The sequence below is a fragment of the Onychostruthus taczanowskii genome, unplaced genomic scaffold (assembly GCF_017590055.1).
Source record: "Onychostruthus taczanowskii isolate IOZ18803 unplaced genomic scaffold, ASM1759005v1 scaffold2, whole genome shotgun sequence".
Lineage (NCBI taxonomy): Eukaryota > Metazoa > Chordata > Aves > Passeriformes > Passeridae > Onychostruthus > Onychostruthus taczanowskii.
The window spans coordinates 3370059-3393050 of NW_024499239.1; the positions used below are offsets into that span (position 1 = coordinate 3370059).

Consider the following 22992-nt stretch of genomic DNA (forward strand, 5'->3'; position numbering starts at 1 on the left):
TCCTACTCCCTTCCGCTGAAATTATTTTTATTAGCTATGTATAATCTTTCTCTGTAGTGCATCTCTAATCTGTTTGGCCAGGTTGTGCTATTTACTTGAGAAGCCGGTTTATTTGTCCAAGTGGGTTCTGCAGTGTCATCAGTAGTGGATTCTTAGAAAGCTCACCCAGAAATACTATGCAAACCAGTATGCTGTAAATAAATCTGTGGGTTTTTTTATCTGATACCAGTGTTTCTCTCACAAAATGAGAAGATGTTTAGTCTTAATGCAAATGCAGTTGTATATTGTTATAGGAGAGACAGGAAACAGTCCTGAAAAGGCCAAATATTATGGTAGTCTTGGAATGAGGAGTTGGGAAACTGCAGACCTATTGGTTGCGATTCAATATTTGGAAATACTTTGGAACAAATAATTAAACTATGTATGAGTTTCAGGAAGCTAGCAGGGAATTGAATGGCAATCACTGTGGATTTTTCAGGTAGAAATAGCATCAAATCAGTTCAGCTTCCTCTACCAAAGGGTAACACACTGTGTGGATAAGAGGATAAAGCACAAACAAATAATGGACTTTTAAAATATGTTTTTGTTATCATATTCTCTTCTCACAAACATGTAAGGGAAGCACATGTTAATTGAAATTGCTGGAGGGTAGCTGCAGAAACTGATTGGAAAGGTTACCAGTGTTCACCATCAAAGTGCAATTTTAATTGACAACTTCTGGATTTGATCAGCATTTTCATTAATGTTATTAAAATGGAACATTGATTGCAGTTATGAAATAATCCACCAAAAACAACAGAAGAATTCATCCCCAAATTTAGAAAATAAATTAATTTGGGCTAAAAACCCAGAAAAATTGACTAAGAAAAAATGCAAGTTACTACATTTAGGAATATCAAACTATATGAACAGGGATGGTTGCAGCCAGCCACACAGCAGTCCCTTAGGAAAAGGAGTTACTGTGGAATGTAAGCTGAACAAGATCACATGACCGTGACCAGCCACCAAGCTGAGAAAATGCAAAAGCCTTTCTAAAATATAGTCTAAATAACATTAAATAATCCCACTGCACACTGAGCTCAAGGCAAGATAAACTCTGAAGAACAAAGGACAAAGGCTAAGGTAAAAAGAAAAGAAACTGTCCATTTTCTTTCTGATGGAAAGAGCAAGGAGCTGTAAGATGAAACTGCATGAAGAAGTAGGAGTTCCAATCTAGAGCTGAATTAAAGCCAATCGGGCTTTGAAAAGCCTCAAAGTGCTTTGAAATCACCATCTCTAGACCTTAGTAAATATAAACTAAATTGGTAACTGCTGGAAATGAAAGATAAGGGTACTCTGTTTCGAGGTCTAGCCCATCCTTTGGCTCCTTTTGATTCCATCTCTATGATTCAATAAGTGGAATTTGTTCCCAGCTCAGTATCCTGATTCTTTCATTCCCATAATTGTGCCTTTGATTCTTCTGTTACTCAGTATGTCATCAGCATTTGTTGCTTAAATGTGATGGAAAGTCAAGAAAATAAATACTTACCTCAGAGTACAAAAGAAAAAAATTAGCCAAAATATAAAGGTATTTTTAAGAAAGTGTAATCCAGTTATTTTTACCAGTTAGCAAGGATTAGAACTGTTACTAGTTCCTTGAAAATGCTTTGTCAGCAATAATATCATATTAGCGGTAGTTTTAGTTCTTTGGGAAAGTTACTTGTTGGCCATGTTCCCATTACTGCTATGTAACTACTCCTACTACTGTGGTACTATTCCTGTGCTTGTAAGTGTCTATATGGAGCATTTTTCTGAATGCCTGTTAAGTTACAAGCAAACCACAGATAAATATTGGGCCACTTACCTTCTGATATTACTGTCATTTCCCTCCATACTTATATTGTCATGTGTGTTGTCATCTCCTCTGTCTTCCCTCAGTTCCCAACTCTGCGCACAATGGTTTTGAAGGAACTATTCAGAGATCACACCGGCCTTCATATGAAGAGAAAGTTTGCTTTGTAGCCACAGTTAGATTAGCTACACCTCAATTTATCAAGGTAGGTACAAATGAAATCACTTTTATATCATTTTTAAATAGACTCTGAATGGAAGAACTTCAGAGAGAATGCACACAACATTAAAAATATTCATGAAAACCATAAGGAATTCTACTATATGAAACTGAAATTGTCTGTTTCTTACTTAAAATAGACTAAGTTTTATGCAAAGTATCAAACAAAGTTGTGGTGAACACTAATTTTAAATAGTAACATAAAAGAGAAATATGCAAGAAATAAGTCCACAGGAATATAATTTAGCAAGATGAATTAAACAGTATGAAAGATTACACTTCAAGAAATGATTGATTTTAGTTGAAACTTGGGTATGAATTTTTTGTTGCTGGTGGTCTTTCTGCAGTTTGACACAAATCAATCTCAGAGGGCTTAATGAAAGCTTTTCATTACTTCATTACTTGTCAGTAATGAGAAGTTGGGTTTGAGGTAATAGAAATCTTTTGTTTCAGTGCAGTTATTCAGCAAGTCAGTGCTTTAAACCTAACATTTTGCTTAGCTGCTGATGTACAGTGTGAAGGTGCCTTTCCAAGTTTAGAATTGAATGGATATGATACTTGTAGTTCAGTAAGTATAATCCTGCTTCTCTCCAAAACCAGTTGAAATAAATACTCAGGATACAGTACAGTATAGTCTGTGACTGTGATTCCGATTGTATTTTTCATAGAAATACATGAATCAAGGTTCAGGATAGTCTGCTATCTAATGTTTGTTTTTGCAATTCAGCTGTAAGGTAATGCCATGAAATGTATGTGGCTCGATGTTAAACTACTGTCTGTAGTACAAGAACTCTTAACATTTAAACATTCTGCCGCTTAAGTTTAAAGCACTGATGTCTTAAGCTGAAGACTGTTGGTAGTAGCTTCTGAAGACATGGTTTATATACTTTGCACTTCAAAAGCATAGTGGGGAGCCTGTGGAGAAATCATATAAATTTCTACAGTTCTGTCGGGTTGAATAGGGATTTTGTCTCTCCAGACTCTATGCCAGAGAAAGTTTATTCTTTCTGAAGCTATGGAAATCTTTCATGTGACACTTTTCTTCCCATGCAGGTCTAAAAATTATTCTTCCTGTTATGTCTGCAGTTGGTAGAGATGTTATATGTGGGATTTTTGCTTAATGAAATAATTGTGGAAAAAAAATTTGCACATGTGGACATTGCTTTTGTCTTTTAAAGTCTGACAGTTCATAGTAAAACTTCTATGTTTCCTACTTCTGGAAGCTGAGGAACATCCATTTATGATCTTCAAATGTCTCAGTCTCCTCCAGGCTAAAGCCTTACAGATTATACTCTGGCCAAAGCTCCATTCCTGTACTTGAATCTCTGAGCCTTTAATGCCCAAGGAAGCTTCCATGTTACAAATTTTTTAAGATCCTCTGGAGACTTTCAACTGATGCTGTTTATTTGGGAAATCTTTTGAAGAAGACTTACATTAAAGACTTAATACCTTCTGTTATTACTGAGGCTAGCATTGACTAGACTTTAGCAAATTAGTGTATGTCAGGAATTTTAAAATCCCTGTAACTTCACTAACAAATGTGTGATGCAGCCAGTAAAGAGATGTGTGTTTCAGTACTTGCATTATTTAAGGTAGAACATTCCTGCTCATCTGTCACTTATTCTCTTTCTTTCAGTTGGCATATGGTTCCAGAATTTTTTTCCCAAATGTAATTTCTCAGCATATGCAATGCTTTTTGCACCTTTAAAGTTTACGCTTTTATTTTATGCATATGACTCTACCACTTCTGCAACAAGACATCTCACAAATTTTGCTCCCTAGTGAAGTCATTTGGTTGCACACATTCTTTAAAATATTTGTCTTGCATTTTGGCTAGTTGATGATTGCATCCTATCAAGAAGGCAGGATTAATCCAGCCAAAAGGATTTTTACCAGAATACTTTTTGTTACAAATGAAAGTCCTTTCTTTTCTAGATGCCTTGTTGACAACTTCAACAAGACGCCTTGTTGAACAAGCTGGCTTCTGCCCAGGGGTATTTTACAGTGGAATATCTGCAAATCATTAATATAAATGCATTGAGTAATTGGATACTAACCTGCTGCCATTTCCTCTCTAACCATTATGTTTTTACTGTGGTTTTACTGCTTGCACTTCACTTTTGTTTTGACTTGTGCCAAAATATTTAGATCAAAAGAAGCAACAAATCAAAAGTATATCTCAAGGATATACTCTTGCTCTGTCATTTCTCTTACTTTGAGTGGTGCTTTATTAAATGCTGTAATTTTAGAAAAGTAGATGAGCTTTGGGTTCTAGGGGTAGTTTCAGGTTTGAAGCTTAAGTCTTGCTGACTGGAGTTCACATCAACAGTAATAAATTTGTGCCCAGAGTTGTTTAGTTCATTGCCTTCATCTAATACATCCATTGTTCCGTCATTTTCTAAGTCATTGTCTTTAGATTTTACAGTGATGAATGTGAGGAAAAAACATTGCCTAGGTATGGTCACTTTTTCCTTTTATAGAAAGAAAACACAGATCTATTTAAAAAACTGCAAAGTATGCAATTAATCTCTTTGGATTATAACCTGAAAGAATGAAAAGAAAGGTGGTCCCTGTGTTGGTCTTCTACTGTATTTTTCTGCAGGACTACTTTAGTTACAGATGTTTGCAGGGCAGCAGTGTGCTCATCTGTCCACTCTTGTTACGATTATTCTGCCAGTGTAGCAGCAGCTTCCACTTAGCAGTCTTTAAGAAACTCTTGTACCTGGTCATCAATAGATTCCAGGGTGCTCCTGGCACTGGGAATACCATTGCAAGCTCCTACAAATGACAAATGTGTGCAGGTGTTCAAAAAAGAAAGATTTACTTATCTCTTAATTTTAATGTGATTCTTTGAAGGGTGTATTTGTGTGCATGTATTCCTTCCATCATCTTCCTTCTTGTAAGGCAGTACTAGAGGACTTTGCAAAAGAATTGGCTGGCTTGGGGTGCGTTGTGACTGTCTCTGCATGAGGCACAGCACTCAGTGGGGCATCTTTACCTGTCTCGAAGGGGACAGTAGAAGCTGGCTGACATGCTCTGAATACATTTGAGTGGAATACATTTAGAATTATGTGCAGAACACCTTAAGGGTCTGTTGTAATGGAAATCCAGCCATTCTTTTACTTTTCATGAGTTCCAAACATAAGAATAGTGTGTTATTTGTAGTACATGTCTGTGCACTCAAAGAGATTTAGAGTACTTTGTGTTCACTAAAGGGAAGAATCGTATTCCTAAACTCAAGAGTAATGTGACCATCTTACTACTGTTGGGTTTTACCCATTATAAACACAGACTGTAATCAGACTGGTGTGAATGTTTCATCTCTTCTTTTGTGTGTTACAATTTAAAAGCATAACTGCAGGAACTGTGGGTTTCTGCTTGTACTACTGTGATTGTAGATACTGCATTTGAGTTTAATCTCATGACATGGTTAGTCCATTTAAATCAACCAAGCATCCGCTTGGCGCAGTTGAGATTAGATTCAGATTAGATTCTACCTCAGTACTGTGCGTCTAAGCAAGCAAAACCAATGAAGCTGTCTAAAAATAACATTATAACTATTGTGGAATTATCTACTAACTTTAGGTATGTCTGAATTTTGAAAGAGTTTAGGTACTAGAATAGAGCAGTCTTAAGAGATTTTTTTTCCCTTTTTAGGAAATGTGCACTGTTGAAGAACCCAACGAAGAGTTCACATCTAGACACAGCTTAGAATGGAAGTTCCTATTCTTGGATCACAGGTGCAGTTCCTTCTGTGTAGTAGCAATAGCAGCTGAATCACAGTGGTGTCTGTAATATTAGGAGTTCACTAATCTGCATTAACTAGCTTGTGTTGGGTTTATTTTTTTAATAGCATTAAATGGCTTGTGTTGGGTTTAATTTTTTAATTTTCTTTGGAGCATATACTGTAAACAAGAAAGCTTATATAATTAATTCTGATTTGTTTGAGATTCCTTCATGTGTGTGAAAATAAAATGACATTGATTTTTTTATTAATTAGGGCACCTCCGATAATAGGTTATCTTCCATTTGAAGTTTTGGGAACATCAGGCTATGATTATTATCATGTGGATGATCTAGATAATCTGGCAAAATGTCATGAGCATTGTGAGTACAACTAAGTCACTAAAACAAGCAAGTTTGTTAAATTGATCAACTGTTCTGGTGAAATCTTGTGATATTTTGTGTGAAGTGTCTTTACTCCCATTCATTTGACATTATTATACTGCTGTTCTGTATCTTTTTTTCTCTTAATACAGAACTACAAAATAGATTTAGGTTTATCTTAACAATTCTGGGGTTTCATTGTGGTAAATTGGAGTGCATAGCTCTATGACTAATACTTTTCCAGTTCTTCCAATGGCATTTAAAAGGCTTTATAATGTTAATTAAGTACAAAAACTGGTGGAAAATTTTTGAACCTGTTCTTGGTCATTGTCTTCATACTGGATTTAGACATGGGTTTGGGCAATATGAACCTGGGAAATAATATTCTTTCAATGTAATTGGAGTATTTACAACCTGGCAAGACAGTAAACTTTATTCTTCATCTTTATAGTAATGCAATATGGGAAAGGGAAGTCATGTTACTACAGATTCCTCACAAAGGGACAACAATGGATTTGGCTGCAAACTCATTACTATATCACGTATCACCAGTGGAATTCCAGACCCGAGTTTATTGTCTGTACGCACACTGTTGTAAGGTAGGTTATTTTTTAAAGTAATCCTACTGGTATGGGAGCTATCTTGATGGTATTTTGGAGGTACAGCAATTATAGCAGTGTGAAGAATCACTGGAAAACTTCTTGAGATACTTTATAAGCAATGTAGGTTTGATGAGTTTGGTCTTTGAGGTGTATTTTTTAAATCATCCCATGATATAGTAATCATCTTTGGTTTGTTCTTCTAGTTATGCAGAAGTTAGAGCAGAAAGACGACGAGAACTTGGTATTGAGGAATCTCTCCCAGAGATAACAGCAGATAAAGTGAGTATTTTATATAATTTTATTTTACGTCTTCACATACTAAAAATAATACGCAAGCAAATATACAGCAGCAAAAAGTGTTTTGTCCCATTTGTCCCCAAATAAAGTAATTATTCCATCTCTAAATAATGTGACTATTGAAAATTATCAAGGAAGTCTAGAAATAGTGTCTAACTCTGCCTATAACACCCTTCTCTTTTCAAGAATTAATGTGCATGTAGTTACAACAGTTATAACTCCCATAAGTTTTTATTAAGATCTTATTTTTGCAGCGTTAAATTCCTAAATAAATGGTACTTCCCTTACTGGAAGTACTCATAATCTGAAAAACCAAGGTCAACACACCAAGAAGGAGTTCCCAGTAGGAAAGTAGAAGCTGTTTAACTGTGTGGCTCTGTCTAGCTTCTTAAAAGTATACAAAATTTATTTTGAATTAATGTCCTTGGAAGCTCAGTGAGCCTTATCAGCTTGTGGAGATGATCTGACTTGTTTTAGTCTGACAGTTCAGAAATGTTTTCCTTTGGCAGTTTCACAAGTTCCATCTGTCAGTGCTCCTAATGGAACAAACTCATCTTTTCTCAAAGGAATAAGCAGTTCACTCATGACACTGTTGTTCAGAGTGAAATGAGTGCCTGCAGAAGGAGGTCAGCTCAGTGGTCAGTTTGTGGCCTAAGTCTGTATGCATTTCTGTTTCTAGGCTTATATAGCTTTGGTTTTCAAGGATAAAAGCCTCAAATGGAAACAGAGGTTACAGCCATCAAACAGGCCACTACTTCTGCATGGTCACCTGTGTAAAGGGGTTGATGAGAAACAAAAAGGTCTGAGATATTTTCTACAGATATGTGCACTGTGTGCAGGATTAGATGAATAATTGCTGTTTATGTATGTCTCTTCAGAGTCAGGACTCTGGGTCTGACAATCACATAAACACAGTGAGTCTCAAAGAAGCACTGGAAAGGTTTGATACCAGCCCCACACCTTCTGCTTCCTCCAGGAGTTCAAGAAAATCTTCACATACTGCAGTATCGGATCATTCATGTAAGCACCAATTATTGAAAACAGAAGTGCTTTCCTAATGAGGGCTTCCTCTACTTAATTTTATTAAATGCATAGCTGGCAGTTAGAAATCATTTTATGAGAAGTGTGCATGAAAATACCCTTTATGATGGTTCAGAGATCTGCAGACTACTCTGAAAAATACTTTTCCTTCTAGAGTTCAATATCAGACACTAGTACACCCTATTTCAATCTATCAGATTGCACTACTGGTTGATAGGGGAAAAAAAAAGAGTCCAAGCCTTTACAGTTTTTTTTTTATTCATTAAAAGCTTTCTGTAATTAGATTATTGCATTACAGAATTGAGATAAAAATTAAGATGTTTCTTTGTTCTAACTCTCAACATTGTCAGCAACACCAACTAAAATGACAGTGGACACTAGCACTCCTCCAAGGCAAGGCTTATCTGGTCATGAAAAGACTGCGCAAAGAAGATCATCTCTGAGCAGTCAGGTAACTTCAGAGAAGAATGTTGTACTTAAACAGTGGAGTTCACCTTTAAAAGCTGTTATTAAATCTATATAAGCTTTGTTTTATTTCTTCTAAAAGCATAATTTAAACTTTAAGAGTTTCTGTTGGAATACGTATCTTAGAATTGCATCATCGTTTTGCCATTTTGGTATACTAGATTTTAAAGGAATACAATAATTAAGCATATATGTATTTAGGTTTTGTCATTAGGATTTGAAGGAATGTGAATGAATCTCTGCTTTCATTCACACAGAACTTCTTTCTGTGATTCTGGATTTTTAGTACACACACACATATATATATATATGTAAAATTACCAATTTAATGCTCTGTGTGTCCCTATAGAGAACTCATACAAATTTATGACTAAGCATATTAATGAGTACTTCCATATCTTTTCTGAAATCTTGGTAGTATGAGAAATTGTCATGCCTCTTGTACTTGGTGCTCGTTTTCCTGTTGAACTAATACATTCACTTCATATACAGAATTCTTATTAAAATATGCATTATAATATTAAACACATATTAATATATATATTTCTATTAATATAGAAATATAATACATAATATTTCTAAAAAAAGTTAGTTTAAGAATAAATCAAAGGTGTCAGCTTCCAAACTTGTTGAAATTGAGACTTCTGAAATACTTGTAGTTGTAATTTCTGTTTTATACCTACTGCTTATATATATTTTTAGCAGTAGAAAAATTATGTGTCTATTATGTATAAATAATAAATCAATTGCTTTTGTTTTTTTAATTCTCTAATAACTAAGGTTAGATATTTCAGGAAACAATTTGCTAGTTTCTATTATATGTTCATATAATGCAGTTTTAAATTTGACTCTTTAAAGAAATACTTCATGTCAAATATGAAGTTCATTCTCTTATGCTTATGGAACAATTTTTTTAATCCTAGTCCTTAAGCTCACAGTCTCTTGGACAACCTGTAACACAACCAGCAATATCTCAGCCTGCAACTTTACAGCTCCAGTCTGGAATGACTCAGGTATGAATCAACTGAATTTATTGTTTATTATTTTTTAAACAGTCTTGTTCTCTTGCTATAGTGGGCTGCCTGTGGCTTGGGTGGACGCACTGTTCACTGAGAGAAAAACAGTTTGGATGGCCAGGCCCAGAGAGTGGTGGTGAATGGAGTTATATCCACCTGGCAGCCAGTGGGGTTCCAGAGGGCTCAGTCCAGTTTAATGTACTTATTGATGATATGGACAAAGGGATTGAGGTCGCCATTAGTGGGTTTGCAGATGACACCCAGTTGGGTGAGACTGTTGATCTGCTGGAGGGCAGGAAGGCTCTGCAGAGGGATCTGGACAGGCTGGATCCATGGGCTAAGAAATTGAGTCCTTTGGTGCCAAATGATTCTCTTGAAATGAGCAAATTCTGTATTTTGACACTTTTGCTTTAATTTTTTCTTCCTGTTATTTGTACAGATATAGTTTTCAGCCTTGTGCATTAGCAACATAGATACAAAAAACAGTTAAAGCTAAAATATTTTAGGGCATGAATTTAAGAATCCATCAACTCGGCTGGCAGCTTTCAGGCATATGCTTATAACACAAGGCTGCTTGGTCTGTGAAATGCTTCTGTGTAATAAGAACAGGATATAGGTATCAAAAGGTTATACTGACTTGGGGCATATAGCAGATGTCTGAGGAAAAACAGAAGTGGCAAATAGTTTCTCTGTGGGCTCAGCCTTCAGCTTTTTGTGACTGAGGGTATTCTTAAGTTATTTTTATATTTTAGCTCTAGGTGAATCTTTCTTTCTAAACTGGCACAATTATAACCTTTAACATAAGAGAGCTTTAACATATACAGTACCGTGTGAATTACACACACATATGTATATATGTTTGTGATTTGGACACCAGTCAATTTATTGTGCTGTGGAATTCTTTTAGTTCACCAGTTCTCATACATCAATTAAATGTTGATTCTGTGATGTTTTCATTCTCATTAATTGGTCCTCAGATTATGGTTTATTAGTAATTTGAAGAGCAATACTTGATTTCTTTGCTTCTGTGGAGCACTGTACTTATCTCTTGTGAATAAAATGTAATTTTTGCTCAGTTTTTAATTTATTCATTGCACTACAGCCTGTGTTTCAGTTTTCAGCTCAATTAGGAGCTATGCAGCATCTAAAGGACCAGCTAGAGCAAAGAACACGCATGATAGAGGCAAATATTCATCGGCAGCAGGAAGAGTTGCGTAAGATTCAAGAGCAGCTTCAAATTGTTCATGGTCAAGGACTCCAGGTGAGTTAGTGTATCACTTACAGGTTTCATCTGTAGAGAATTTAGGCAGCTGAAAAGTGTCTTGGGCACCTAATTCCACAACATGATCCTCCATATTCCCTGTCAGCTGCCATCTGGGCCTAATATGTCTAAAATCCATAGTATCTGAAGCTGCTGTTCCAGAGGTACCTGATGTTTTGCTTCAAATGTATCTGGAAATGCCCCAGTGTTGAGCAGGTCAAGCCTAGCTTATCACTTAACCTAATTAAATATAAAAGGATGGAGTGGTTGTTAATTCTTGCCAAGTTTTGCAGTCATTAGAATATTAATCCAAAATTTGCAGAATCTGTTTTTCTCTTTTAGCTCTGAGGATGTTAAATCCCTGTTTCTTTGTTTCTTAAACTGTCCTATCTGAATGCAGAGCTGAATGGCTCTACTTTGCATGGTAAACTTGAAGGAGTTACTGAGCCAGAAAGACAGGAAGTCTAGAGGGTGCATTACTCAGTCTAGCAGCTGACTATATGGTTTCTGATTTTGTTTAACCAGTGTATATTTTTCTATTTTTGTCACTGTCTTTTCAGCAGCTATATTTGGAAGAAAATAATTACCCTATTGGGTTTTTCTTTACCAAACAAAAAAAAATTTGATCACCTCAAACTAAGATACATTTTAAGGAAATAATTTAATATTTTTAGTCTGGATTGTGACTAAAGAATAGAAAAAATACTTCCTGGAAGTATTGAGTGTGTTGCTTAAATTCTGTTGGAAGAGTAGGAGTTTCTGGCGTGTGCCATTTGCAGTGTTGTGTGATGTTTAGTGTAAACATGCCAGCAGTAGACTGCCTTATCCATGTCTCAAAATGAGAGATTCACAGCTCTCCTTTCCATGCAGTGTGGAGGGACCTTGTTCAGGAATGTGAAAACTAGAAAAAGTACTTCAGTGATGCACATTCTGCCTTGTTGTAGGCTTGGGCCTAACTTTTTGTAAAGAACATAGTATTTTTGTGCTGAATTCTGTTTATTACAACAGTGTTGGAAAGTTCAGTATAATCATGATGATTTCCTGAATGCCAGAGAAGATTACATTCTTGATGCTATGCCTGGATGTACTAATTCAGACATGTTCTTCATCTGATTTAGTGTTACTGAGGAAGGTCCTACAAAAAGAAGTGTCATCTCAAATATGTTTTGCCTTTAGATAGTTGTAGACTGCATTACTGGTTAGTCTCTAAATGGTGCTTTTTCTTTAAGAACTAATATTGAATGTTAATGTTTAGAATTCTGGAAATTAGAATTCTGATTCTTACCAGATAGAGTTGAGTCTCTGAATACTGACCCTATAACTTGTGGAATTTTTTAAGATGTTCTTGCAGCAGTCAGCTTCTGGACTCAACTTTGGTTCTGTGCAGCTTCCTTCTGGAAATTCTTCAACTGTTCAGCAGCTTACACCAATAAACATGCAAGGTCAAGTTGTTCAGACTAATCAGACTCAAAGTGGGATGAACACAGGCCATATAAATACTCCACACATGATACAGCAGCAGCCTTTGCAGAGTACTGCAACACAGGTAAAATTCTATTACTGATTTTTCTGGATAGAATATTTGCTCAAAACCATAGCTGAAACACAGCAGCTTCCCTGACAATCCCCTGTTATGAACGAGTGTTTGAGATTGCTTAAAAAAATCATTGGCAAGGATATCTGCAAAAGCTTGATTTAATATTAAGTGGCAGCACGACGAAGTTTGTTGGCAAGATTCACTCTACTACTTACAGGACAGTTAAGGCACAATAAGGAAAAAACAAGCAGCAGCAAAACCAAACAAAATCCAGGCAATCAAAACAGAAGTGAACTGAGACCTATCTAGGGGAGTGTGTGTGTGTGTATGTGTGTGTGTGTGTGTATGTTTCAGTGCATGTGACAAAAGGACAGCAAGGGCAAAGATACAAAGGAACATGGCCTAAAAGCTTAACAGCACTCAACTTATATATTAAACCTAACAATGTAACAAAGAAACAGCTCCTAACTTATACCATAAACTTAACAATTTAGCAGAGGCATAACACTCAACAGCATGCATCCCCACAGAAGCTGTTTCTTCGTGCTGAATACTTCTAATAGTTTTGACCATTATGTATATGGAGACCCCATATACATCTGATCTCTGTGGTCACCCTCCTCTGGACCCTTTTATGCATTCCATACTTTCTTTTAGAGATTTGTGAAGAGCCAGACTAGTAATGCATTTTACCATCTCAGCAGTAGGCTAGTTCCAAATTTTCAAGTAAGAAATTCTTGATGTTATGTGCACATTTTACTCTAAGTTGGGCACAGAAATGCTAAAGGAGTAAAAAGATAATTTTGAATAAACAGTATGCAAGTAGCTGAAAAATTCAGGGAAAAAAAATAACGTGAACGGGAAAAGAAATTAATGTAAGAGACTCAGATGTCCAAGGTCAAGTCCCACCTCTAAATCCTCAGTCAGTAGAAATATTTGTGTACTTTGAATTAAGAATTAATTTGAATAGAAAAAAGCTGGTGGTTTTGAAGTATGGGCAGTGACAGTGTGGAGAACAGCTGTAGTTCCTGGCTATTTTCAACTTACTTTGTCAAAATTCCTTTTCAGCATAATCAACAAAATGTGCTTAGTGGACACAATCAACAGTCTTCTCTTGCCAGTCAGTCACAGAACACAGTCTCAGCACCTTTGTACAACACTATGGTGATTTCTCAGCCAACAGCAGGAAATGTGGTGCAGGTTCCCTCTAGCTTACCACAGAACAACAACCAGAATGCTGCTGCAGTAACCACTTTTACACAGGACAGACCAATCAGGTAAATCTTCAAGACCTATATTTAAGATGACTTTTTATAATGGTAAGCTTATACAGCTGCACCAAATACAAAAGGAGCTAAAATAGCATTAAAAAGATTATGTAATTTGTGTTTCAACGGTATGGATACAACCCTTGAAATTAAACTGCCTAAAGTAATGTGTTTGCAGGCTTATCAAAACCCATGTTTTTATAGCAAAATATGCCTCTGACAAATCTGCTTTTCTCAAGTGTATGTGATGCTTCATATATTTTTTTTTCCTGAAGGGACTCCAAATGTCTTTTTCTATTAACAGATTTTCTCAAGGTCAGCAACTTGTAACAAAACTTGTCACGGCCCCAGTAGCATGTGGAGCGGTAATGGTACCAAGTACTATGTTTATGGGACAGGTGGTGACAGCTTATCCCACTTTTGCTGCCCAGCAGCAGCAGCCACAGACTTTGTCAATAACACAACAGCAGCAGCAGCAACAAAGTCAGCAGGACCATCAGCAGCAGCTCACCACAGTGCAACAGCCAGCTCAGTCACAGCTGACCCAGCACCCCCAGCAGTTCCTACAGGTAATGAATGTAGAGCTGTCTACAAATTTTTCCAAGTCCTGGCACTTTCAGCATTGCTAGGTTATCCAGGGGTGCTTTACCTGAAAACAAAGCGCTTAAAATAGTAACCTGTGAATAAGCCCAATGCATGAGGTGAGTTTATTCTGTAGCAGTTCTCTAAAATCCTATTGCTTAAAGGAGAGATGGTCTTTCCTGCTGTGTTACTCCATGCATTGTCCTGTCTTACATCTTTTTCCCTTTGAATTGCTGCTCCTAATTGACTGTAGGATGAAAAAACCAGATGTTTCCTTTAAAACAGTTTACATTTTCTTTTATTAACTTTACATGTTAATGCAGTAAGGTGTGAGAGATAATGGTTGGTCTGGAAAGCAGCACACAGCCCAAAGCAAGACATGTCCCAATAACATGAGGCATGAAATTCTGTCTTGGCTACAGGGGAGGCTGAGCAGCAAGTAACATTGTAAGCAGAGAGTAGGGAAGATCCTTGTTTGAGTGGAGAAAGAAGAGACATTGGGTCAAAATAGAAGGAAAACAAACCCAAGGAGTGTAGAAATAGGAAATTTCTAAAAGAAACAGAAGGTAGAAAGAATTGATGGGAAATCTGTTGCCATTTGTTGATTCCAATTAATTACTGGAACATGTGTCACCCAGCATCTGGAGTTGGTGAAAGAGATGTAGTGGTGGCTAGAGCACTGGAGAGGCTGTTTAGCAGGTTGGTAGTGTCTGTATCTCTGTTTCTAAATGTAAAAGTTTACACAATTTTGACTTGATTCTGGTGAAACAGATATGTGAAATATGAACATCTCAAAAGGTCTGTGCCTAATCTAGAATTTCTTTTGAAGTAAAAGTCCAGTATTTTTAATACAAACTATTAAAGTGCTAGAATTTGAAGTGAAGTAAATACTTCTTAAGAAGGACAAAAGGAGCCTTTTCTGCTTCTGTTCACTGGGGCATCTTACAGTCTGATTGTGTAGGTGGAGCACTTGATGTACTTTACTCTCTGCTGCAGAACATTTCAGGATTGAGATGTCCTAGTGCATTTGTACCCATCCTTCATTGTTTTTATTCAGTAATCTTTTTTTGTGTTCTAAGAAGAATACTGTTGAAACTAAGTACCATTTCCTGCAGTAATAAGTCTCCTTCAAAGGGGATGTTGGCATCTGCAAATGCACCATTTTCTTTGACTGTGCGTTTTGTCTGTGGGGAATAAATGTGATCTCTGCCAAATCGTGCACTATTTTTTCTTTTGACTGCAATGACAGCTACCTACACTTACTCAAATAGATTCTTTACACCCTGCTATGCTTTTGTGGTGTGAAATGAAGACAAATTGCCATGTATTCCTACCTATCACTACAGAAATTCCAAAGACCAATTACAGCTGCTTTATTAATTGTTCAGATGCGCTGATTAAATGTATTAGTATGAACAAATCCCTGCATTGTTTGTTCAGCTTAACTGGCCAAATCTGAAGTTTATTTTGATTGAACCCATATAAAAAGTTAAAAAGCAGGTAGGCCCATGTTTCTCAGTGCAGCAAGAAAAACAATTTTTTTCAATTTTTGTGTTTTAGACATCCAGGTTACTTCATGGAAATCAGTCGGCTCAGCTTATTCTCTCTGCTGCTTTCCCACTACAACAAAGCACTTTCAGTCAGTCCCATCACCAGCAGCATCAGTCTCAGCAGCAGCAGCTGTCACGACACAGAACTGACAAGATGACTGATCCTTCCAAAGTTCAGCCACAGTAGTGTGGGCGCTGCCTCTTTTTGAAGCAAACTGCCAGGAGGGGCTGCCCCACAAACAGTTGCACTGAAGCTACAGAGGTAACAGTACGAAGGCTTTCTAGCACCATGGTGTTGTGATCTACTTCTAACTTCTGGAATCTCTTAAGAAAAGCTACAAGATGATGATGGGGACATGGCCAACTTTGAGCGTTGCCCCGGTTTCTGTGTTCTAAAGGATTTGCTGCCATGTTGTAATTTGTCCAGGTGAAATCTCCAAATGTGACTGAAAAGAGAGTGATGCTGAAAATATTGGTATTTTTATCAATCCTGTACATTTTTAAAGTATTAAAATGGACATGGAGCAATTGTTTTGAATTAGCAGGAAAAAACGCCAGAAATATAGTCCAAAAACCATCTAATTTTTTTTCAGATGATTACAGGACAGTAAATATTTTGAAAATGTTGTGTGAAATCCAGTTCTTTGTTGTACAGATGCTGTAAAATATTGTGTATATGTCTGCATAAAAGGAGAAAGAGCAAAATATTTTATATGATGCATGAAAATGTAATCTGTTATTTGTAGGTTTGAATATGTTTCCCTAAATTCTCACGCCATACTCAGACTAATGTTCTCCTCTGTTCTACCCTTTTGTTTACAACATGATGCATCATTATTTTCACCCTTAATGTGGGCACAAGTCTCTTGTTTGTGCTTTGTCCGTGATGTCAGGGTTTGTTTGGTGAGGTATAGTGTGTTGGTTAGTTGACTGCTTGAAGTTAAATTATTGATGAAGCTGTTTGAACTGGTGATCATGCATCAGGGTTCAGGACATTCAGATTCATAAATATCATCCATCATTTCATAATGAATTCATCATTTTATTTGAAAAATAGGAATTTGCACTGCTTTCTTGCGGATGGTTTGGAATTTTATTCCCCAAAGCTATCTTTTGATATAGTTCATAGTTGGAAATATTTATGTAAAAGGTTTAAAAAAAATGACAGTAATTTTCAAGAATGTTTCAGTTATAGGAGTAATTTGCACAAAAATATATTTACATTTAATAACCTTTTGGGCACTTTTTAACCACTTTCTCTGTGGTGAGAATTGTAACTTGTTAAACCATGTTGGAATCTTTTTATTCTCCTTCAAAAATTAGTCAGAACTAATTCAGGGTCATTTTAACAACAACAACAAAACCCATAGTGCCTTGATTTTAATTCAGGTGATAATGTTGAACATCTTGAATTACAATGTCTTGAATCTGTAACCATTTTCAATTTTGAAGTCTTAGCACATTGTCAACCAAACTTGTGTATCTATTTCATAGATATTTCTGTATTGTGTTAATTTTAACAGTGGTCTGAGTTGAGACCATGAATATTTATGACTGGTACTCCCCCTCAGACAGTAGCCAGAAATACAGGAGTCTCAAAAATCTCAGATCTTTAAGGTAATACTCTTAAAAAAAAAAAAAGGCAAAAAGCAAAAAAAAAAGCTGACCTTAAAAGACAGTACTCCTTTTGCAGAAGAAAGAATAATAAGCTGATTTTTTTTTAATCATTTTTGGAAGCATTTAAAGTGTGTTTTGGGGGAGATCATGATTGCATTTAACACTACCAGGTATTGATTTAAGAGCTATCACTTAACTAAGACTTCAGAAGGCAACTTCATTTTATAAAGAAAATAAAAAGTTCCAACAGATACGTGCTATTTAAGTAAACGTTGGTAGGTTTTTATGGTACTAGTTTGTGGAAACCAGAACTTCAGAGGAAAATTAATAAATGCTGATAGATCTGATAATTAATTAGAAACAAAAACCAGTAAAAGCAGTTAAAACTAGTGCTAGGGAGAGAAAGCTGGATTAATCTTGAATACTACGGAGGAGTTGAATGAATGTAACGAAATGGTGATGGTCTGTTTCGTACTGTGGAACAGTTTGATTGTATTACTGGATGAACCAAACCCGCAGGAGGTAATACCAGTTTAGCCAAGCCTGTGATGCTGTTGGTTACGTTTTGGGGCCAGCCTTTGTCTCTGCTCGTGTCCCAGCATTAGACCTTTGTTATTCCCCAGTCATAAAGCAAATGCTTGGCACCAGAAAGCCAAGCAGTGAACAAGGAAGGAGAGTGTGAGAAACACAGTACCAAAGAGAATCTGATTGCTCTCTGCTCCAAGAAGCCTATTGCAACCTGGAGCAAGGAACAGATGCCAATACCAAACATAGCAAGAAACACTTTCCCTTCTTTAAAGGGATTTCTGGCATTCTTCAGACTGGGGTAATTGTCAGAGACCTGTTTCTCTAAAGTTCTATGTAAAGAAATCCTGCCTTGCTCTGTTATCCCTACCACTCCATTCCACCTGTTTCTATATGAAGCTGCATTGACTAGAGGTCTGTGCTATCACTTCTTTGCCTAATGGAAAATAGGTTAGATACAAATTTCTTTAACCAATTACAATAAAAATATAGTGCTAAAAAATAAAACTGGGAGAGCTTTAATAGTGCTGTTAGAACTACTGAATAGTGGTAAAATAGGTGTATTAATTAATTAAGCTATTATACTGAGAATTACAGAAATTAGAGATACCAGCCAGACAGTTAATGATGCAGCTTTTTATATAAAAAAATATCAACTTTTCTTCCCATTCTCCCCTCCCCAGATGCTCTGGTGTGCTGCTATAGGTCTGTCAGTAAAAAGGCTAAACTAGGAGAAAGAAATTAGATGATGGGATAGTGTGGCTGCTGAAAGAAAATAGAGAAATATATGCTTTGATCAAGAAGCTTTTTGTAGCCTCAGAGAGAGGTCATTCAATTACAGAACTACCAGCTAGTATAGAAAGAATAGAAGATGGGGAAATTCTAAGGAACTGGAAAAATACAGCACACATTTGAAGAATTCCTGACGTGAATCAGGCAAACTTTACAAAGGCAAGTGTATAGAACTTAGTCCAGATTGTGTGCAAGAATTGAGATGCTTTGTTCAAAAGTAGTGACTAAAAAGTATATATTTAACAGGTCTGCAGCTTGCCCTGTTGCTGAATGAATTGCTGAACTGTCCTTGAGTTTTAGTGAGAAGAGGACCAGGCTGTTGCCTCTTTCTTAATCAGCCTTTTGCTTCTGCCCGACTCATTTACTACAGACTTACTTGCAGCATCCTGATAAATAGCACGACAGTGAGTGCTGTGATGCTGCAGGTTCTGGAGCAGAAATGTTTCAGAATGACTCTGACAGAAGGGAAGGGGGCCTGTTAAGGAGAGGATTGTATTTGTGAAGAAATGGGCTGGTGGTACATAATGGAGTGAAGAGGACAGCATTTGCATGGAGTTTAGGAGACAGACATTGTCTGCAATGGGTGAGGCTTTGAAGAAAAGTGTCTGGGATAACTTCAGAGAGAAAAAAGAATATAGCTATTTTTATATTATATTTAATATATATTATATTTGTATATAAAAATGAAAGGATTCTAGTAGGAGCTCTCCATATGCCTTCCACTTCATCTAGAAGGTTTACCTTCTGCACTACGGTTCCAGTGTGTCACCACCTTCTGTGGGCATCTTGCCTACTGCCAAACACCAAAATTAGTAACCCAGCATCCTTACAAGAAATAGGTTTCATTTCAGCTTTATGTAAAAATGAATAAAGTAAAGATATATCAGGCAGTTTTTCACAGGAAAAAGAAACTATCTTAAGACTTAAATAGCACTTTCTCTTTTTGGGTGTTTTTTTGTTTTTTGTTTTTGTTTTTTTTTTTGGTTTTTCTTTTTTTTGTTGTTTTTTTTGGTTTTGTTTTTTTTTTTTTTTGAGTAATAACAAGCACTTTACTGAGAAGACTATTTGAAAAACAGTTTATTTCTTTAGTCAGTGAAACTGTTAAAAAGGGGGCGCATTGAGGAATAACACATAGAACTGTCAAGAGAGACATTTCTGGAAAATGTTTCTTTATTATGGTGATCCTTTGAGGTTTAAAGTGCAGGATTAAAAAGGCTTCTAAAACCAGTTGCCTTTGTGTTTTATGTGGCCAGGGGAAGGGATTAGGGATGATGGCTTCCTTGGATGGAAGGAGGCTTTAAAAGTTGCACAGTTGCCTATGAGAGAGAATCATCTGGAGGCTCATTTGCCTGCTCAGTAATTCTAAGTGTCCCTTAGGATTATAAATTGTGTGAAAATGTTCTGAAGGTTTAAAGATGTGGCCTTTTTCAAATGTTAAAGTTGATTAAAAATCATTTATATTTTCAGAGATTTAACCCAGGTATTGTTATGAGTGTTTTAAATGTCACGGCATCAGGAGATGTCAAACATGTCAGATTCATAAGCTTCTCTATTTGAAATAATTATTAAAATTAGATGTATAGTCAGAGGGCTGGAAAATGGTTATTTTGATTAAAAGGGAAAAGAGACTAGTTTTAATAATTAACCTTTTATTTTTTTACTTATCCCTGGTGGAAAAAAATTGAAGAGAATGAAATGAATTTGGATTAAAAAAGACATATTTAAACAAATCATAGTAGATGAGACAACTGTGAGAGAACATTTGAAATTGTTTTGGTTGTCCATGAGACTGGGTAGTTGCTTTTTCACTACCATGATTTTTAACACTACATTCCTTGTCTTTTTCTTTTTTTGTCTTTTTTAAACAGGTGATTTTAAACTCTGCGATACATCATGCTATGCCATCTGCATGAATTTTGCCAGCATGATATGCTATATTCAAAGAAAGTATACCTAAATAAAAAGGAAGGGGGGGGGAAACAAAACACTGTGTCTGAAAAAAATATTTTATGGCCTAATAACAGAGACCCCAGCTATGACTGAGAGATGCTGCATTAATAGACAATCAATCAATGGGTAATTATTTATGAAACACTTTTGGGAATGGTCTTAAAGATGTAACTGCTTTGAAAGCAGTTGGTGAGCTGTCTTTTTCTAACAAGAAAGGTAAAAAATATTTATTTTCAAATATATCAGATTGAATTTTGAGTTTTTAAGCAGTGTTGATTTCACAGTGTCTTGGGTTTCAGTTTTGTTTTGTATTTTTTTAACTGGCATTAGATTTATATACGTGAAAGAAAACAATCAGAAAAACCCTAGTGCCGTTCATATTGACGTCAGGAAATGTAGATACAGTTCCCTGGTGTTCATGTGACCATTACTAACTGTCAATTTTTTAACTGAATAAATGTAACTCATTTAAAATTTTGCTTTCTGTAGCTTCTAAGGTTCTAGAGGTTTTTTTCTGAGTTGCTTGATGTCAGTTTTATCCAAGTTTCACAGTGAAGCGCTCTTACCCTTCCCACGACTGTACCAAAGGCACTCTCTCTCCCCCACCCACAGAACTGACTTGTGAGAAGTTGCTTGATGTCACTTTTATCTTCTCTCCCCTACCCAGACAAATGACTTGTGAGATTTCAGTAAAATGCATACTGTATTTTTTCCTTGTCTTCTCTCTGTATCTCTTTATAAACGGATGCCCCACTCGAAAGGCTAGAGACCTCTGATTTGTGTATTTACATTACTGCCTTGGAATTTACTCACACAGCACTTGATTGAGTGTGCACAACTTAAAACTGCTTTCATACCTTCGTGTCTACAGTTCCTGTTCTTGCCAAAGGATGGAGCAGCACTGCAGCAGGTTTGGTTGGGCAGAGCCCTTCCCTCATTTTCTGTCATGGGCAAAACACCCCTCTCTTTAAATTGGTGCCACTCCCCATCCGGGGTATTTTTTCTGCTGGTGAAATGTCAAAGAACAGTCTTTTTAAAGGAGTAGAGGTGGTCTGAAATGTTGGCTGTGCCACCGAGCAAGGAAACAGACTTGCATTTAGCTGCAACCACAACTTGTTGAGAGCATGTATCTCCTGCCTGGAAGAGCTGTGTGATAATATGTAACCTGTCAGGGTGGTCTGACCCCATTTTCACTGATCAAAGTGTAAACATTAATAATTCTAAATGAATTAAATGTTCAGGGAAAGGAGGGCGGGAAGAAAATTGTGTAATTGAAATGAAATGCCTGGAGAAAACGATAAATACAGTTAGCCATTTTTACAGTCTGTAGTACTTTCTTTTTCTGTAATATCCCACTGGATCCCCAGAGGAAGATACTGATCTTTTGCCTTTGAGAATTAAATAATACCTGTGCAAGCTGTATATTACTTCTATACGCCATGAGGCCCCTGAGCCCCAGGAATGAAACAACATCAGCTGTAGAAGTGCTGTAGCTGTAGTTAAGAACTGTCACCACCCATCAGTGATAAGACTGAGAGCATGGAGCAAGCAAGTTTGTCAATTTTCTTAAAATCGAACTTTGGAAAGAGTAGTACATTTTTCCATAAACTTATCTTGAAGAAGAGTGTAATTATAACTCCTGCCACACCTGTAGCCATTCTGTTAAATGGTATTTTGCTGTCATGCAAGCTTGAAAACAAAACCCATGTTTATAAGAGAATGAAGCCATTAAGTACTTGTAAAGATTAGCAATCCAAAGGTTAGTTCCACTTCTGAGTCTCAGACATTGGTGATACAAATTCCAGATTTCAGCTGTTTGAGGGTAACATAAAATAACAAGAGCCTTACTAGCATTCTTGGTAGCACAGTCTCTGTCACCGTCAGACCCTTTGGCAAGTACATTCTCCCTTGGGAAAGAAAAGGAAGTAATTCCAAAGAAACACACAGCTATCCTAGTGCCCACATCAATGGGAAATGCTACAGAAATGACCCTGCATCTCCATTAGCAGAAGCCTGTATCTGTAACTTGCCAAGGGTGCTGACTTCAGGGGCCATACAAGGTCATCTCTGGAAAAATGCCACGTCAGTACAGCAAGTGCCATTACATCATTATTTCCATGGCTCTGGAAATTAACAATAAGTCAGATTATATTAGGGTGAAACAGTCTGATCCTCTTGATTTAAGATCGGATTTTGTTTTTTACATACACAGTATCTGGGACAAACATGGAAGTACACTGAACTACCAACCTCTTTCTAGAAACAAAACCACTCATGTAAATCTGGTGGCATTGTTCCAGAGCCAGCCTGAGCAGGAGGGGCAGCTGAAGTG

At 36.6% G+C, this 22992-nt stretch overlaps 1 protein-coding gene across 12 annotated transcripts in view; it reads left to right on the plus strand.

Moving 5' to 3' along the window:
• Window positions 1–21369, plus strand: part of CLOCK (clock circadian regulator) — a 65610-nt gene extending 44241 nt beyond the window's left edge. For 10 of the 12 annotated variants that reach the window (XM_041402509.1, XM_041402510.1, XM_041402511.1 and 7 more), the window contains 13 exons: window positions 1918–2036; window positions 5708–5790; window positions 6051–6157; window positions 6609–6756; window positions 6963–7038; window positions 7935–8076; window positions 8448–8548; window positions 9486–9575; window positions 10681–10839; window positions 12179–12385; window positions 13445–13653; window positions 13949–14213; window positions 15787–21369. In XM_041402509.1, coding sequence (XP_041258443.1) covers window positions 1918–2036; window positions 5708–5790; window positions 6051–6157; window positions 6609–6756; window positions 6963–7038; window positions 7935–8076; window positions 8448–8548; window positions 9486–9575; window positions 10681–10839; window positions 12179–12385; window positions 13445–13653; window positions 13949–14213; window positions 15787–15963 — 1883 coding nt within the window. In that variant the 3' untranslated portion in view covers window positions 15964–21369. The remainder of the gene's footprint in view (window positions 1–1917; window positions 2037–5707; window positions 5791–6050; window positions 6158–6608; window positions 6757–6962; window positions 7039–7934; window positions 8077–8447; window positions 8549–9485; window positions 9576–10680; window positions 10840–12178; window positions 12386–13444; window positions 13654–13948; window positions 14214–15786) is intronic. The other 2 variants (XR_005952499.1, XM_041402519.1) reach the window with 2 other exon arrangements.
• Window positions 21370–22992: the final 1623 nt, after the last annotated feature.